Below are 18,790 nucleotides of genomic sequence, written 5' to 3' on the forward strand. Positions count from 1 at the left end.
CTCTCTTCCACAGAAAGAAGTAATCCAGGCCCTGCCCAAGCTGATCAAACTCAATCCCATCGTGGTGAAGGAGGTCTTCAACCGGCTCCTGGGAACCACACACGGTGAGTCCTGGCAACGTTTACAGTGGTGGGAGGGGTGGATTGTGTGTAACGGTGTGAATTCTACAGGAGGCGGGGCCTTGTGTCTGCGTGGGATATTGCTGGGGGCACTGTCCAGAATATGGGTGCGTCCTCTCATTGAATCAGAGAAATTTACAGCACGGAAGGAGGCCATTTCGGCCCATCGTGTCTGCGCCAGCCGACAAAGAGCTTATCCAGCCTAATCCCACTTTCCAGCTCTTGGTCCGTAGCCCTGCAGGTTACAGCACTTCAGGTGCACATCCAGGTACTTTTTAAATGTGGTGAGGGTTTCTGCCTCTACCCCCTTTCAGGCAGTGAGTTCCAGACTCCCACCACCCTCTGGGTGAAACAAGTTCCCCTCAAATCCCTTCTAAACCTCCTACCAATTACTTTAAATCTGTGTCCCCTGGTTGTTGACCCCTCTGCTAAGGGAAGCAGGTCCTTCCTATCCACTCTATCCAGGCCCTTCGTAATTTTATACACCTCAATAAAGTCCCCCTTCAGCCTCCTTTGTTCCAAAGAAAACAACCCCAGCCTATCCAATCTTTCCTTTATAGCTAAAATTCTCCAGTCCGGGCAACATCCTTGTAAATCTCCTCTGCACCCTCTCCAGTGCAATCACATCCTTCCTGTAATGTGGTGACCAGAACTGCACGCAGTACTCCACCTGTGGCCTAACTAGTGTTTTATACAATTCAAGGACAACCTCCCTGCTCTTGTATTCTGTGCCTCAGTTAATGCAGTAGGTGTCCGTGTGGGATATTCCCAATGTTCCCTGTAAGCTGCGCACTGCTCCAGGGAACCTGTGCAGCTGGCTTTTCAACACATGGTCCATACATGCATGTTATTTTTGAATGGCTCTTAAAGGGGCCGCGCAGGGCCAGACAAAATTGGAGCGAACATTGAATATTACTTAGCCGAGAGGAGACGCGGTTGTGATCGTGGTCGGTGGTTTATTGCAAGATCCTGCAAATCCCCTGGAGGACAGATGCACCATCGAAGCACTGACCACACTCGACCAGCTCCACTGGATGGGCCACATTGTCCACATGCCCGACACAAGACTCCCAAAGTAAACGCACCACTTCGGAACTCCTACATGGCAAGCGAGCCCCAGGTGGGCAGAGGAAACGTTTCAAGGACACCCTCAAAGCCTCCCTGATAAAATGCAACATCCCCACCGACACCTGGGAGTCCCTGGCCCAAAGTCCGCCCTAAGTGGAGGAAGAGCATCCGGGAGGGCGCTGAGCACCTCGAGTCTCGTCGCCGAGAGCGTGCAGAAACCAAGCGCAGGCAGCGGAAGGAGCGTGCGGCAAACCTGTCCCACCCTCCCTTTCCCTCAACCACTGTCTGTCCCACCTGTGACAGGGACTGTAATTCCCGTATTGGACTGTTCAGTCACCTGAGAACTCACTTTTAGAGTGGAAGCAAGTCTTCCTCGATTCCGAGGGACTGCCTATGATGATGTGGGATTTTAATGGGGGAACAGTCTGGAATATTACACCGTTCCCTCTCTCCAGTTTGGGATGACGCGGAAGGGAGGGAGAGAGCGTGCAGCGGTGGTAATCAGAACATAAGAAATAGGAGCAGGAGTCGGCCATTCGGCCCCTCGAGCCTGCTCCGCCATTCAATAAGATCATGGTTGATCTGATCCTGGTCTCAACTCCACTTCCCTGCCCGCTCCCCATAACCCTTGACTCCTTTATCGTTCAAAAATTTGTCTATCTCCACCTTAAATATATTCAATGACCCAGCCTCCACAGCTCTCTGGGGCAGAGAATTCCACAGAATTGCAAGAGAGAAGAAATTCCTCCTCATCTCTGTCTTAAATGGGCGGCCCCTTATTTCTGGATTCCCTCACGAGGGGAAACATCCTACCCTGTCCAGCTGCCTCAGAATCTTAGACGTTTCAGTAAGATCACCTCTCAGTCTTTTAAACTCCAATGAGTATCGGCCCAACCTGCTCAACCTTTCCTCATAAGACAACCCCTTCACCTCCGTAATCAACCGAGTGAACCTTCTGTGAACTGCCTCCAATGCAAGTATATCCTTCCTTAAATAAGGAGACCAAAACTGTACGCAGTACTCCAGGGTGTGGTCTCATCTGTATCAGTTGTAGCAAGACTTTTATACTCTAGCCCCCTTGCAATAAAGGCCAACCTTCCATTTGCCTTCCTAATTACTTGCTGGACCTGCATGCAAACTTTTTGTGTTTCATGTGGCTTGGTGTGAGTTATTGTGGGGGGAGGGGGGAGAGAGGCTGGTTGGGGGGCAATGTATTGGTGTGGAATGTTACCTGGTGGAGATAGTGCACCGAGGGTAAACTGGAAGAGGAGGAGATCCGAATCTCTCAAAGATCCATATCAGTAGTTTAAAAACTGCACGCTTTGCAGTCGGAGTCCTCTGATCCTTAATTGTTTTCTCTCAATAGGTGAGGGAGGGTCGGCAGCAATTTCACCTTTGACCCCAGGTGACCTGCTGATAGCTCTGCACAACATCGACTCCACTAAATGCGACATGAAATCAATAATCAAAGGTAACCGATGTCAGCCTATCCTGCCTGTGCCGGCCCTTTGAAAGAGCTATCCAATTAGTCCCATTTCCCTGTCCATTCCTTATAAAATGAAGAGACTTCAGTTCATATAATGGCTGGTCATGTCTTTCAGGGGCATATAAAAGACTTCCATTTATATAGCGCCTTTCACGACCACCAGACGTCTCAAAGTGCTTTACAACCAGTGAAGTGTAGTGTCACTGTTGCAATGTAGGAAACACGGCAGCCAATTTGCGCACAGCAAGCTCCCACACACAGCAGTGTGATAATGACCAGATAATCTGTGTTTTTATTATGTTGATTGAGGGATAAATATTGGCCCCAGGACACTGGGGGTAACTCCCCTGCTCTTCTTCGAAATAGTGCCGTGGGATCTTTTACGTCCACCTGAGAGAGCAGACGGGACCTCGGTTTAACGTCTCATCCGAAAGATGGCACCTCCGACAGTGCAGCACTCCCTCAGCACTGTGAGAGTCGGCTTTGATAAAAATTTTTGTGCTCAAGTCTCTGGAGTGGGACTTGAACCCACAAACTTCTGACTCGGAGGCGAGGGTGCTGCCCACTGAGCCATGGCTAACCAGGTTATGTAGGTAAACATGGCAGCCGAACCTTCAGCCGCCCAGGCCCTAAACTCTGAAACTCCCTTCACCCCCTCCTCCTTTAAGACGCTCCTTAAAATATACCTCTTTGACCAAGCTTTTGGTCACCTGTCTTACTGGCTCCTTACGTGGCTCGGTGTCCAATCCTGTTTGATAATTGCTCCTGTGAAGCGCCTTGAGACCAATGTTCCCTTTAAGCTGTGCAGCCTGGGACTGGCTTCTTCAATGCAAAGTTTGGCGCATGTACGGAGCTGTGAATGGGCCATGCCCTCCCTTAAAGGGGCCTCACACTCCTGTTCCCTGTGAGCTGCGCGGCCTGTTTCTTTAAACGCGCGGCCCCTTTAAATGTCTGCGCATGCGCAGTATTCACAATGCAAAACCCGGCGAGTGGCCTGCGAGAGGGACCTTGCGGATTACTGGGAGGCTGTGCATGTGCGCACCTTAGCGGGAACATCGGCACACATCCAAACAAAGTAAGAGGCAACATTGCTTGGGATGTCTTACTGCTTTAAATTAAGGCCCTATATAAATGTGAGTAGTTGTTGCAGCTTTTTCTTTGGAGTTGGTCGCTGACTCGTTATGACTTGTTTTTTTTCTTTTTTAAGCTACGAACCTGTGCTTCGCAGAGCGGAATGTGTACACATCGGAGGTTCTCGCTGTGGTGATGCAGCAGCTGATGGAGCAGAGCCCACTCCCCATGCTGCTGATGCGAACAGTTATTCAGTCGCTCACTATGTACCCACGGCTTGGCGGCTTTGTCATGAACATCTTGTCCCGGCTCATCATGAAACAGGTAGCGGGAGGGCGCCGAGTAGGCGAGTATTGACGCCCCTGTGTCAGCCAATGACTTGGAGGCGGGGGTGGCACTTGGGGGCGGGACTTGGAGCAAACAGTCTACAGTGTCTATTTAAACCGAGTCTCGAACCACAGCAAACAGAACTCCTGGCCAAAACTGCAGAAACCACTGATAAAAGCAGGCTAATTTCTCCAGCAAAATGCAGTGATTGTAGGATAGTTACACAATACAAGTTACGTGCATAAAATCAATCCCAGTGCTGCCTCTGTGTGGGATTGACAGGGGAATTACCCAATGGTCTCCATTCTGGCCGGGACTTGTGACGTCACCATATGCAGTCTTGTTTTTCAGTAATTCTTGGGATCTGAGCGTTGCTGGCAAGGCCAGCATTTATTGCCTGTGCAAAGGTGGTGGTGAGCCGCTGCAGTCCGTGGTGAAGGTACTCCCACAGTGCTGTTACTTAGGTAGGGAGTTCCAAGATTCTGACCCAGTGACAATATGTCCCACGTCGGGATGCTGCATGGCTGAGGCACGTTTGACCATCAATAGTCAGTGGATCCCAGCGTGGGGGCTGACTGAGACAGTGGCTAGTGCTCTGTGCTTTCATCTCTGGGACCTAGTTTCAAATGACCTACCCTGGAACTGTTAGATGGGACAGTATACTAACATAGGAACAATGATGTTCGCAGGGGGAGTTTTACTCTGTATCTAACCCCGTGCTGTACCTGCCCTGGGAGTGTTTGATGGGACAGTGTAGAGGGAGCTTTACTCTGTATCTAACCTGTGCTGTACCTACCCTGGGAGTGTTTGATGGGACAGTGTAGGGGGAGCTTTACTCTCTATCTAACCCGTGCTGTACCTACCCTGGGAGTGTTTGATGGGACAGTGTAGGGGGAGCTTTACTCTGTATCTAACCCCGTGCTGTACCTGCCCCGGGAGTGTTTGGGACAGTGTAGAGGGAGCTTTACTCTGTATCTAACCCATGATGGAGTTGGCCCTGGGAGTGTTTGGTGGGATGGATTAGTGGGAATGTCACTCTGTAACCTGATTACAGTGCTGGTGCATTGGTGAGCCGTTTGGTAACTTCAACATCTCCGATTATAATTTGTGGTGTTCGTGGCGCGGTCTCTTGGTGGACTGCTCTGTAACGAGGTTCCTCTTGTCTCTGCTGCTATAGGTTTGGAAGTATCCCAAGGTGTGGGAAGGCTTCATTAAATGCTGCCAGCGAACAAAGCCGCAGTCCTTCCAGGTTCTGCTGCAGCTCCCACCCACTCCACTCGTCAATGTTTTCGAGAAGTGCCCGGAACTCCGCGAGCCACTCTTGACCCACGTGCGTTCTTTCACACCCCACCAGGTACGTCGATGCTGCAGGCGGAAAGGGATCCTTTCCCTTTTTATATCATAGAATCCTAGACATTTACAGCACGGAAGGAGGCCATTTCGGCCCATCGTGTCTGCGCCGGCCGACACACAGCTATCCGGCCTAATCCCACTTGCCAGCTCTCGGTCAGTAGCCCTGTGGGTTACGGCACTTCAAGTGCACATCCCAGTCCTTTTAAAATATGGTGAGGGTTTCTGCCTCTACCACCCTTTCAGGCAGTGAGCTCCATCCCAGACCCCCACCACCCTTGGGTGAAGAGATTTCCCCTCAAAAACCCCCCTAAACCTTCTACCAATTACTTTAAATCTATGCCCTCTGCTAAGGGAAACAGGTCCGTCCTATCCACTCTATCCAGGTCCCTCATAATTTTATACACCTCAATAAGGTCCCCCCTCAACCACCTCCTGTTTCAAGGTAAACAACCCCAGCCTATCCAATCTTTCCTCATAGATAAGATTCTCGATTCCAGGCGACATCTTCGTAAATCCCCTCTGTACCCTCTCCAGTGCAATCACATCTTTCTTGTAATTGGTGACCAGACCTGCATGCAGTACTCCAGCTGTGGCCGAACTCATGTTTTATACAGTTCAAGCATAACCTCCCTGCTCTCTTGTATTCTATGCCTCGGCTAATAAAGGCAAGCATTCCGTATGCCTTCTTAACCACCTTATCCACCTGGCCTGCTACCTTCAGGGATCTGTGGACATGTACTCCAAAGTCCCTTTGTTCCTCTACACTTCTGAGTATCCTACCATTGAATGCTCATTCACTTTCCTTGTTAGCCCTCCCCAAATGCATTACCTCACACTTCTCCGGTTGAATTCCATTTGCCACTGTTCTGCCCACCTGACCAGTTTATTGATATCTTCCTGAAGTCAACAGCAGTCCAAAGCATTTTAATGTGCGTGGAAGACCCTTTTCAATGCAATTGCTTCCCCCCCCGCCCCTCCCGGACCTTTAACCTTCGGGTTTTCCCTGTATCCAGCAGCAGTTGGTGCGGGACAGCAGCTGATTGGCCGCTTGGCGGGCCATCCTGCCTTGCCATTGGATGCTGTGTGAGGAGCCATTGGCAATGCCTTCTGGGGACCAGTGCCTACACTCCACAGCAATGTGGATAAGGTCATCAAAGTTGCAGCACATTCGGCCCATCACAGCTATGGTGATGCTAGCTCTTCACCTGGTGCTATTACTCCAATCCCATTACCCTGTCCTTTTCTCTTTTCCATTTATTTTCAACGCACTCCTGGCTGGCCTCCCACATTCTACCCTACGTAATCTAAAACTCGGCTGACCCGTGTCCTAACTCGCACCAAGTCCCGCTCACTCATCACCCCCTGTGCTCGCTGACACTGGCTCCCGGTTAAGCAATGCCTCAATTTCAAAATTCTCATCCTTGTTTTCAAATCCCTCCATGGCCCTCGCCCCTCACTATCTCTGTAATCCCCTCTAGTCCCACGAGATGTCTACACTCCTCTCTAATTCTGCCCTCTTGAGCATCCCTGATTATAATCGTTCAACCATTGGTGGCCGTGCCTCCTGTTGCCTGGGCCCCAAGCTCTGGAACTCCCTCCCTAAACCTCTCCATCTCCCTACCTCTCTTTCCTCCTTTAAGACGCTCCTTAAAACCGACTTCTTTGACCAAGCTTTTGGTCACCTGCGTTCATTTCTACTTTTGCGTCTCGGTGTCAAAATTTACCTTAACACTCCCGTTAAGCGCCTAGGGACGTTTCACTACGTTCGAGGTGCTATATAAATACAGGTTGTTGTTGAATGTTTTAAGGTTTTTGCTTCGTCCCACGCCTCATCAGCAAACTGCAGTATTGTTCCTCATCTTGTGTCCAAGCCAATGGATCCCAGCACAGATCCTGGGTTACATCAGCACCCATGTTTGACCAATCCCAAAAACGTCCCTTTTACCCCGACTCTCTCTCTCTCTCTCTCTCCACGCAGTTACTTTCCCTTTAATAATACATGGCTCCCGAAAATTCGCATAAACATCATCTACTGGGGAGATTGTTGCTGGGGTGGTGGTGTGGGGATAGATACCTTGGGAATAAGGGCGCTCACTCCATGGATTTAGCCCATTCCCTAACAGCGGGTTCTGCCTCATTTGGAAGCCAATGCATCAAGTTAGCAGATAGAAATATAGAAAATAGGTGCAGGAGTAGGCCCTACGAGCCTGCACCACCATTTAATAAGATCATTCCCTCAGTACCCCTTTCCTGCTTTCTCTCCATACCCCTTGATCCCTTTAGCCGTAAGGGCCATATCTAACTACCTCTTGAATATATCCAATGAACTGGCATCAACAACTCTCTGCTGCAGGGAATTCCACAGGTTAACAACTCTCTGAGTGAAGAAGTTTCTCCTCATCATCTCAGTCCTAAATGGCTTACCCCTTATCCTTAGACTGTGTCCCCTGGTTCTGGACTTCCCCAACATCGGGAACATTCTTCCTCCATCTAACCTGTTCAGTCCTGTCAGAATTTTATATGTTTCTATGAGATCCCCTCTCATCCTTCTAAACTCCAGTGAATACAGGCCCAGTCGATCCAGTCTCTCCTCATATGTCAGTCCTGCCATCCTGGGAATCAGTCTGCTGAACCTTCGCTGCACTCTCTCAATAGCAAGAATGTCCTTCCTCAGATTAGGAGATTAAAACTGAACACAATATTCCAGATGAGGCCTCACCAAGGCCCTGTACAACTGCAGTAAGACCTCCCTGCTCCTATACTCAAATCCCATTTGCCTTCTTCACCGCCTGCTGTACCTGCATGCCAACTTTCAATGACAGATGTATCATGACACCCAGGTCTCGTTGCACCTCTCCTTTTCCTAATCTGCCGTCATTCAGATAATATTCTGCCTTCGTGTTTCTGCCCCCAAAGTGGATAACCTTACATTTATCCACATTATACTGCATCTGCCATGCATTTGCCCACTCACCTAACCTGTCCAAGTCACCCTGCAGCCTCTCAGCGTCTTCCTCACAGCTCTCACCGCCATCCAGTTTAGTGTTATCTGCAAACTTGGAGATATTACACTCAATTCTTTCATCCAAATCATTAATGTATATTGTAAATAGCTGGGGTCCCAGCACTGAGTCCTGCGGCACCCCACTAGTCACTGCCTGCCATTCTGAAAAGGACCCGCTTATCCCGACTCTCTGCTTCCTGTCTGCCAACCAGTTCTCTATCCACGTCAGTACATTACCCTCAATACCATGTGCTTTAATTTTACACACCAATCTCTTGTGTGGAACCTTGTCAAAAGCCTTTTGAAAGTCCAAATACACCACATCCACTGGTTCTCTCTTGTCCACTCTGCTAGTTACATCGTCAAAAAATTCTAGAAGATTTGTCAAGCATGATTTCCCTTTCATAAATCCATGCTGACTTGGACCGATCCTGTCACTGCTTTCCAAATGCGCTGCTATTTCATCCTTAATAATTGATTCCTACATTTTCCCCACTACTGATGTCAGGTCTATAATTACCCGTTTTCACTCTCCCTCCTTTTTTAAAAAGTGGTGTTACATTAGCTACCCTCCAGTCCATAGGAACTGATGCTGCAGTTGTCAGGGGATTAATGGGATGCCTGAGTACATTCCCCATCGAGTTTCGGCAATTATGATCACCGAGTGGCGGGGAGGCCGGGCACACACGCAAGATATCACCGCTCCGTGTTTGAAGTGCTTAGCTGCTGGGAACAAGCCGTGCGTGTTGACGGCAATATTGCGACAGTTATACAGGGCATTGGTGAGGCCACACCTGGAATACTGCGTGCAGTTTTGGTTTCCATATTTACGAAAGGATATACTTGCTTTGGAGGCAGTTCAGAGAAGGTTCACTCGGTTGATTTCGGGGACAAGGGGGTTGACTTATGAGGAAAGGTTGAGTAGGTTGGGCCTCTACTCATTGGAATTCAGAAGAATGAGAGGTGATCTTATCGAAACGTATAAGATTATGAGGGGGCTTGACAAGGTGGATGCAGAGAGGATGTTTCCACTGATGGGGGAGACTAGAACTAGGGGGCATGATCTTAGAATAAGGGGCCACCCATTTAAAACTGAGATGAGGAGGAATTTCTTCTCTGAGGGTTGTAAATCTGTGGAATTTGCTGCCTCGGAGAGCTGTGGAAGCTGGGCCATTAACTAAATTTAAGGCAGAGATAGACAGTTTCTTAACCCATAAGGGAATATGGGGAGTGGGCGGGGATGTGGGCCTGATTCCATGATCGGATCGGCCGTGATCGTATTGAATGGCGGAGCAGGCTCGAGGGGTCGTATGACCTACTCCTGCTCCTATTTCTTATGTTCTTAATATTTACCGGTGATGCAGCTGTCTGCCGTCGGAGAAGCCTCCTTCCGCTAATTTTATATTCGCTCAATTTCAGCAAAACCATATTCCGAAGTCGATCATGGCTGTGCTGGAGGCGAACGCCAAGCCCGACGTGGAGCCCATGGAGCCCAAGCTAATGAGTGAGGTGAGTGCTTCAGCAAATGTTCCGGCAAACTAGCGCGGCCTTGAAGTTTTATTAGTCGGGCCTGAACTTCCTCAAATGATTCCGTGAAACCGGATGAATAATCCTGACTTTTTCCGTTACTGCACCATTCAGTGGCCGATTGTCCCTTGGGCCCCACTGTATCGATTTTCCAAAGTTCCAGATAAGAAAGAAAGACTTGCATTTATATGGCCACCCGACGTCTCAAAGCGCTTTACAGCCAATGAAGTACTTTTGGAGTGTAGTCGCTTGTTGTAATGTGGGAAACGCGGCAGCCAATTTGCACACAGCAAGCTCCCACAAACAGCAATGTGATAATGACCAGATAACCTGTTTTTGTTATGTTGACTGAGGGATAAATATTGGCCCCAGGACACCGGGGAGAACTGCCCTGCTCTGTTTCGAAATAGTGCCACGGGATCTTTCACATCCACCTGAGAGAGCACACGGGGCCTCGGTTTAACGTCTCATCCGAAAGACGTCACCTCTGACTCAGTACTGCATTGGGAGTGACGGCATGGATTTATGTGCTCAAGTCCCTGGAGTGCGACTTGAACCCACAACCTTTTGACTCAGGCGAGGGTGTTACCCACTGAGCCACAGCTGACACTGCTATATTGAGCCAATATTCCTTGAAATAGTTATAAAATGAATATCAGTGTGGGTACTTTGAGGGGTGACTGTGGGCGAGGTCCAAGCAGAGAGCTATGTGTTAAAAAAGAAGACTTGCATTTATATAGCGCCTTTCACGACCACAGGACATCATAAAGCACTTTACAGCCAATGAAGTACTTTGTGAAGTGATGACCTAACTCCATATACCTGCTTTTGCCCTATATCTCTTAATACCTTTTGGTTCACAAAAATCAATCGCAGATTTAAAGTTAACACTTTGTCTAACATCAACTGCCGTTTGTGGAAGAGAGTTCCAAACTTCTACCACCCTTTGTGTGTAGAAGTGTTTCCTCATTTCACTCCTGAAAGGTCTGGCTCTAATTTTTAGACTCTGCCCCCTAGTCCTAGAATCCCCAACCCAATCTGTTCCCCTTAATATCCTGAAAACTTCGATCAGATCACCCCTTAACCTTCTAAATTCCAGGGAATACAGCCCTAGTTTGTGTAATCTCTCGTCGTAACTTAACCCTTGCAGTCCGGGTATCATTCTGGTAAACTCATGCTGCACTCCCTCCAAGGCCAATACATCCTCCCTCAGGTGTGGGGCCCAGAACGGCTCACAGTGCTCCAGGTGCGGTCTAACGAGCTGCAGCATAACTTCTACCCCCTTGTACTCTAGTCCTCAAGATATAAAGACCAGCATTCCATTAGCTATTTTGATTATTTTCTGTACCTGTTCATGACATTTTAATGATCTATGTACCTGGATCCCCAAGTCTCCCTGGACCTGTTTTAGCTTTTCACCATTTAGAAAGTACCCTGTTTTATCCTTTTTAGGTCCAAAGTGGATGACCTCACGTTTGCCGACATTGAAATCCATTTGCCACAGTTTTGCCCAGTCACTTAATCTATTAATATCTCTCTGTAATTTTAAGCTTTCATCTATGCTGCCTATAATGCCGCCTATCTTTCTGTCATCTGCAAATTTGGATGTGTGACTTTCTATCCCATCATCTAAGTCGTTAATAAATACAGCAAGTAGTTGAGGTCCCAATACAGATCCCTGTGGGACACCACTAGTCACATCCTGCCAATTCGAATACCTGCCCTTTATCCCCACTCTCTGTCTCCTGCCGCTCAGCCAATTTCCTAACCAGGTCAATAATTTGTCTTTAATTCCACAGGCTTCAACCTTCATTAACAGTCTCTTTATAAATAACATCCACAGATATTCCCCTATCCATTACTTTTGTCACCTATTCAAAAAATTCTATCAGGTTTGTCAGGCATGACTGCCTTTTATAAATCCCTGCTGGCTCTCGCTGACCAGCTGAAAATGTTCAAGATGCTCAATCACCCTATACTTAATTATAGACTCTAATAATTTCCCGACAACACATGTTCGGCTAACTGGTCTATAATTCTCTGGTTTTCCCCCCTCTCACCATTTTTAAATAGCGGAGTGATTTGTGCAATTTTCCATTCTAAAGGAACGGTTCCTGAATCGAGAGAACTTGGAAAATTATAGTTAGTCCATCTGCACTGTGCTCACCTACTTTAAAACCCTGGGATGGAGACCATCAGGTCCTGGGGACTTGTCACTCTTTAGTGCCATTATTTACTGTTATTTTGCTTATGTTAATTTTGTTGAGTCCCTGGTTCAGTATCAGTTTCCTTGGGTTTCCGGCATACTATCCTCTTCCTCTACTGTAAATACTGACGCAAAGTAATTATTTAACATGTCTGCCATTTCCTTATTATCATTGACAATGTCACCATTACCAGTTTTCAGGGGTCAACATTGTTCCCAAACATCCTCCTTTTCCTAATACAATTGTAAAAGTTCTTCGTATTGATTTTGATGTCCCTTGCCAGTTTCTTTTCATATTCCCTTTTTGCAGCTCTTACTATCTGTTTTGTCACCCTTTTCTGATCTTTAATCTTTCTCATTTGCCAGCATCGGTGTTATTTTTTGCATTTTTATATGCCTTTTCCTTTAAAAGAAAAGACTTGCATTTATATAGCGCCTTTCACAACTACTGGATGTCTCCAAGCCCTTTACAGCCAATGAAGTACTTTCTGAAGTGTGGTCACTGTTGCAATTTAGGCAGCTAATTTGCGCACAGCAAGCTTCCACAAACAGCAACGTAAAACTGACCAAATAATGTGTTTTTGTGATGTTGATTGAGGGATAAATATTGGCACCAGGACACCGGCTCCTCTTCGAAATAGTGCCATGGGATCTTTTACGTCCACCTGAGAGAGCTGACGGGGCCTCGGTTTAACCTAAAGATGGATTTAAGTTTTATATAATCTCTTACCTCTTCAGTCGTCCACGGCTGTTTTTTTGGCAAGTAGTACTCTTGCCACGCCAAGTTCTTTTTTAAACACCTTCCACTGATCTTCTGTCGTTTTACCCATAAACAGATTGGCCCAGTTTACTGTGGACCGTCTCTGTCTCATTGCATTAGAGTCAGCCTTGCTTAAATCAAGAATCTTAGCCATTTCACGTTTCCCCCTTTCAAACATTAGGCTGAACTCGATCATGTTATGATCACTAGTAGATAAATGTTCATGCACCGTTAGGCTGTTAATTAAATCTGGTGCATTACTCATTGCTAAATCCAGTATGACTTGCCCCTTTGTTGGTTCGAGGACTTTTTGTTGCAGAAAACTATCTCTGACACACAAAAAAATTCACTACCTTTCTGACATATGCTAGATCGCTTTTCCCAAGTTAATATCCCCCTCTCTGCCATTGCTACATGCTTGTGTGATCTCTGCATTTCTATAATCTACCACTTCACAGCTGCTACCAGAGGGCCGGTACACATCTCCCACTACAGTCTTAAATCCTTTCTTATTTCTACCCATAAAGTCTCCACTGCCTGTTTACTTCTCGTATACACTCTCTTATCATTGAAGTGAGTTCAACCTTAATCACTAAGGCTAATGCTCCTCCTCCTACCGTTTTCCCTTTCTTTCCTATAGCCCATATAACCTAGCATTTTTAGTTCCTGGTTTAGTAACCTCTTCCACCCCTGCAACGCTCCGCGATCTCAGCACCGCTCTAATTCTGGCCTCTTGCACCCTCCCACTTCCTTCGCCCCACCATCGGCGGCCGTGCCTTCAGTTGCCTGGGCCCTAAGCTCCGAAATTCCCTCCCTAAACCTCTCCTTGTCTCTCTCTCCTCCTTTAAGACGCTCCTGAAAACCTCCCTCTTTGACCAAGCTTTTGGTCACCTGTCCTGATATCTCCTTATGTGGCTCGGTGCCAAGTTTTATCTGATAACAGCTCCCGTGATGGGCCTAGGACAGTTTTACTACGATAAAGGCGCTGTACCAATGCAAGTTATTATATAGTGCACTCGTGACCGAGAGGTCGTGAGGTCAAACGCCACCGTGACATTGGGGACCGCCACCAGAAAAACGAAATCATAAAAGCTGCCAGATCGTCGTGAAAACTCAACTGGCTCCCCCCATCCGTGCCTTTGTTACCGCTAGACTTGACTATTCCAATGCACTCCTGGCTGGCCTCCCACATTCTACCCTACGTAAACTAGAGATGATCCAAAACTCGGCTGCCCCGTGTCCTAACTTGCACCGAGTCCCGCTCACCCATCACCCCCTGTGCTCGCTGACCTACATTGGCTCCTGGTTAAGCAACGCCTCGATTTCAAAATTCTCATCCTTGTTTTCAAATCCCTCCATGGCCCTCGCCCCTCCCTATCTCTGTAATCTTCTCCAGCCCCACAACCCCCCGAGATGTCTGCACTCCTCTAATTCTGCCCTCCTGAGCATCCCTGATTATAATCGCTCAACCATCAGTGGCCGTGTTTTCTGTTGCCTAGGCCCCAAGCTCTGGAACTTCCTGTCTAAACTTCTCCACCTCTCTACCTCTCTTTCCTCCTTCAAGACGCTCCTTAAAACCTACCTCTCTGACCAAGCTTTTGGTCACCTCCGCTAATTTCTACTTATGCGGCTCGGTGTCAAATTTTCATCTCATAACACTCCTGTGAAGCGCCTTGGAACGTTTCATTACGTTAAAGACGCTATATAAATACAAGTTGTTGTTGTCCTGACTCGGGCTGTTTGTGTCTTACAGGAGGAGATGCATCACCTGACCATTGCTCATGCTCAGAAGGATATGATTACCGTGCGTCTGGCCCAAGAGAAAGCCTTGAAGAGAAAATTGGAGGAGGAGCAGAAACTCAAACAGCAGCAGCTGCTGGCTGCCCAGTTACGCCCCATCCATACTCTCCTGGGCCCCCCCAGCAAGATTGTCCTGGCTCCCCCCAGCCTGGCTGTCTCGAAGCCTGCCAGTCTGATTGTCGCTGGACCCCCCAGCCACTCTGTCTCCAAGCCCCCAAGAGAGGCAGCCTCCGAGCCCCCAAGCCAGGCTGCCTCCAAACCGCCCAGCGAGACTGCTTCCAAACCCCCCAGCGAGGTCGCCTCCAAACCCCCCAGCGAGGTCGCCTCCAATCCCCCAATCCAGGCTGCCTCCAAGCCCTCGGGTAAGGCTGCCTCTAAGCCCCCCAGTGACACTGCCCCGAGCCAGCTGGCTGCAGCCCCTGTGGTGGCTCCCAAGGATGAGCCAATGGAAGTCAGCAGCCTTGGTCCTGACCCGGATGGTAGCAGAGAGGCCGAGAATCCGACGATTATCATCAACGTGAAGGAGGATGAGGAGGGAGCGATGGCTTTGGATGAAGCTTCACAGGGGATGGTCGTCATGGACACTGTATGTGAAGGACATATTGTCGTTAATACCGGCTTGTACCCGCGCAGCGGGAATGGTGGGCAGCGCAGTGGAGCTGCAGTGGTGGGGAGGCAGACTTCAGTCTGTAAAAGGGGCAGCTCAATTCTGCTTAGTTTTATCCAGTCATTAGAAAGCATAGTTGCTCGCCTCGCTGTGCTGGCTCGGGTTATTCCCAGGCAACGTTGGGCGGGGGGGGGGGGGGGGGCCGAACTTCAAGCCATGGGAGGGGTAGCCATCTGGGCTTTGCTGTGGGGGGAGAGGGCAAGCAGTGCTCACGGGTGGGGCCGAGGGACTGGGCTGCAGTAAGGGGTTTGGGGGGGGGGGGGGGGAATACTGGGCTGCACTAATGGGCGGGGGGGTACTGGGCTGCACTAAGTGGCGGGGGGGGGGGGAGAGACAGGGCTGCACCAAGGGGCGGGGGGAGGGACTGAGCTGCACTAACGGGCGGGGGGGGGGTCAGACTGCACTAATGGGCGGGGGGGTGGTCAGACTGCACTAACTGGTGGGGGGGGGGGGGGTCGGACTGCACTAATGGGCGGGGGGTGAGGGGTCGAACTGCACTAACGGGCGGGGGGGTCAGACTGCACTAACGGGCGGGGGGGGTCGGACTGCACTAACGGGTGGGGGGGAGGGGTCAGACTGCACTAAAGGGCGGAGGGGGGAGGGGTTGAACTGCACTAACGGGTGGGGGGCAGGGGTCGGACTGCACTAACGGGCGGGGGGGGGTCGGACTGCACTAACGGGTGGGGGGGAGGGGTCAGACTGCACTAACGGGCGGAGGGGGGAGGGGTTGAACTGCACTAACTGGTGGGGGGGGGGGTCGGACTGCACTAATGGGCGGGGGGTGAGGGGTCGAACTGCACTAACGGGCGGGGGGGGTCAGACTGCACTAACGGGCAGGGGGGGGTCGGACTGCACTAACGGGCGGGGGGGGAGGGGTTGAACTGCACTAACGGGTGGGGGGGAGGGGTCAGACTGCACTAACGGGCGGGGGGGGAGGGGTTGAACTGCACTAACGGGCGGGGGTGGTCAGACTGCACTAACGGGCGGGGGGGGGGGGGGGAGGGGTCGGACTGCACGACAACTTTGTCTCACCGCTCTCCCACTTTGCTTTGGGTTGCAGGAGCCGGCGGCGGGGCAGCACCCCAGTCAGCAGCCGCCGCTGCACGAAGTGGGCCATCTGGTGGCGCCCGACCACGGGGACGTCACGGAGCAGGTGATCCTGGTGCGGGACGAGCCAATGGCGGCCGAAGGGCCGGCCACCAGCAGCGGGCAGCCGGCCGAAGAGACGATGGAGCAGGGCGCGGAGGGCGGGGTGCCCGAGGCAGAAGCCGGCGACGGCGAGAAGGGGCAAGCGGCCGCAAACGGCGCCCCGCAGCCCGTCGCCAAACGCAAAGCTGCTTTGCTGGCTGCAAAGGACAGATAAAAGCCACAAACATCGAAGGAAGGTGGAACCTGTGTCCAATAGCTTCAGCTCCCTCTATCCTGGTGTTTAAATAATGCTCGGATCCTATTTACATTTAAAATAAAATAACCCGCACGATCTCGCTGGCAGTAATTAAACTAAATGGCCATTTGGTGGTCCTGGTTGACATAGGAGTGTTGGCCAGACGGAATACCCCGACTCCTCTTTGAAGATTGGCCTGAGGTGGTTCCGATGCTCAGCCGGTCCTCCCTTCCCGACAGTGCGGCACTCCCTCGGTACCGCGCCCACTTGTCAGATGACGGGCTCGAGTCTCCGGAGTAGGCGGGGGGCGCTTGAGCCCACGACCTTCTGACTGCCGACGCCCAGCCCGAACCCACGACGTGCTCCGGAGTATTTCCAACGTTCGACTGATTTTTCCCCCCCCCCCCAGCGTTTTGCGCGAACCACAATCGACTCGATGTGGCGGAGCTCCCCGGGCCAATTCTCGGCGCGTGGAATGTTGGGGCCACATCTGATCGTCGCAGACCTTCGAATCGGCCTTGACTCCAGGCTGAGCTGCTTCTGAATTTTGAGTTTCACGCCACTTTGTGCTCAGAGTTTGGTGCACTCTAGATCCGAATATGTTCCTTTTGCATCCATAACCGATTTAGTTTAAAAAAAACAGTTCAAGTCTGACCTTAAGACTCGTGTGGGGGCCCGCAGCAGGGGTCTGTCTAGGTTTCCTTCCTTTAAAACGCTAGTGAAAATGTTTTGTGCTTTTCTTTTTAAATAAGTACAATTGTTGGGAGCGTGGCTGTCTGAGTTTGTATGAAATAACTGAAGTGTGCAGAGTGGGACCAGTTCTGCTGGCTCGGTTTACATCTGACGTTGTAAGAATGTAAAATAAATAAAAGTTTGGCGAGTGTTGGGAATGTCCACACGGAAGTCGGTGTCTGTATTTAATCAGGGATTCGGAAGGAATTTTTTTAAAATTCCTGGTGCAGCCTCAGGGTGTGTGTGGGCCTGTACTTCAGGATGGTGGTCTGCAGGGCTGTAGAGGACACCCGCCCTCCTGTACGGCTCAGACGTGGACCATATACAGTAGGCACCTCAAATCGCTGGAGAAATACCACCAACGATGTCGCCGCAAGATCCTGCAAATCCCCTGGGAGAACAGATGCACCAGCAATCAGTGTTCTCGAGCAGGCCAACATCGAAGCACTGACCACACTCGACCAGCTCCGCTGGGCAGGGCCACATTGTCTGCATGCCCGACACGAGACTCCCAAAGCAAGCGCTCTACTCGGAACTCCTACACGGCAAGCGAGCCACAGGTGGGCAGAGGAAGCGTTACAAGGACACCCTCAAAGCCTCCCTGATAAAGTGCAACATCCCCACCGACACCTGGGAGTCCCTGGCCAAAGACCGCCCTAAGTGGAGGAAGTGCATCCGGGAGGGCGCTGAGCACCTCGAGTTTCGTCACCGAGAGCGTGCAGAAACCAAGCGCAGGCAGCGGAAGGAGTGTGCGGCAAATCTGTCCCACCCTCCCCTTCCCCTCAACGACTATCTGTCCCACCTGTGACAGACTGTAAGTCCCGTATTGGACTGTTCAGCCACCTGAGAACTCGCTTTTAAAGTGGAAGCAAGTCTTCCTCGATTCCGAGGGTCTGCCTGTGATGATGCTGGATTTCTGATTGTGAGCAGCAATGGTTGAACCCTTTCTTTCCCCCCTTGTGCTCTTCTCTCGACAATCCCCCCCCCCCACTCTCTAATGCTGCCCCATCTCCCTCCCCCCCCAAATCTCACTCTTCTGCCCCCTCCCCATCCCCCTCTTCTGCCCCCAAGGCCCCAGCCATGTCTTGCTTCACCAGCTGTACATTTTACCAAGCTCATGGGGAAATCCTGTGTGTTCTCATGTTAAATACCCAGCTGCCCCCTACCCTGGGGTTATTTGGGTAAATAGCTGAGCCCCAGGTTGTGGTCCTGGCTTGTGCTGAGTTAAGGGTCTGCAGTTGGCCTCAGTGCCCTGGGCCAGGATGTGGGGAGGGGGGGTCCTGCAC

General features: G+C 50.4%; 1 protein-coding gene across 1 annotated transcript in view; it reads left to right on the forward strand.

Moving 5' to 3' along the window:
- sympk (symplekin) overlaps positions 1-17,666 on the forward strand; it is a 55,348-nt gene extending 37,682 nt beyond the window's left edge. The window contains exons 20-26 of the mRNA XM_070867807.1: positions 14-104; positions 2,554-2,658; positions 3,881-4,068; positions 5,249-5,425; positions 9,848-9,937; positions 14,675-15,307; positions 16,449-17,666. Of these exons, the coding sequence (XP_070723908.1) occupies positions 14-104; positions 2,554-2,658; positions 3,881-4,068; positions 5,249-5,425; positions 9,848-9,937; positions 14,675-15,307; positions 16,449-16,751 (1,587 nt within the window). The 3' untranslated portion in view covers positions 16,752-17,666. The remainder of the gene's footprint in view (positions 1-13; positions 105-2,553; positions 2,659-3,880; positions 4,069-5,248; positions 5,426-9,847; positions 9,938-14,674; positions 15,308-16,448) is intronic.
- The last annotated feature ends 1,124 nt before the right edge of the window (positions 17,667-18,790 follow it).

Source organism: Pristiophorus japonicus, chromosome 26, assembly GCF_044704955.1.
Source record: "Pristiophorus japonicus isolate sPriJap1 chromosome 26, sPriJap1.hap1, whole genome shotgun sequence".
Taxonomy (NCBI): Eukaryota; Metazoa; Chordata; class Chondrichthyes; family Pristiophoridae; genus Pristiophorus; species Pristiophorus japonicus.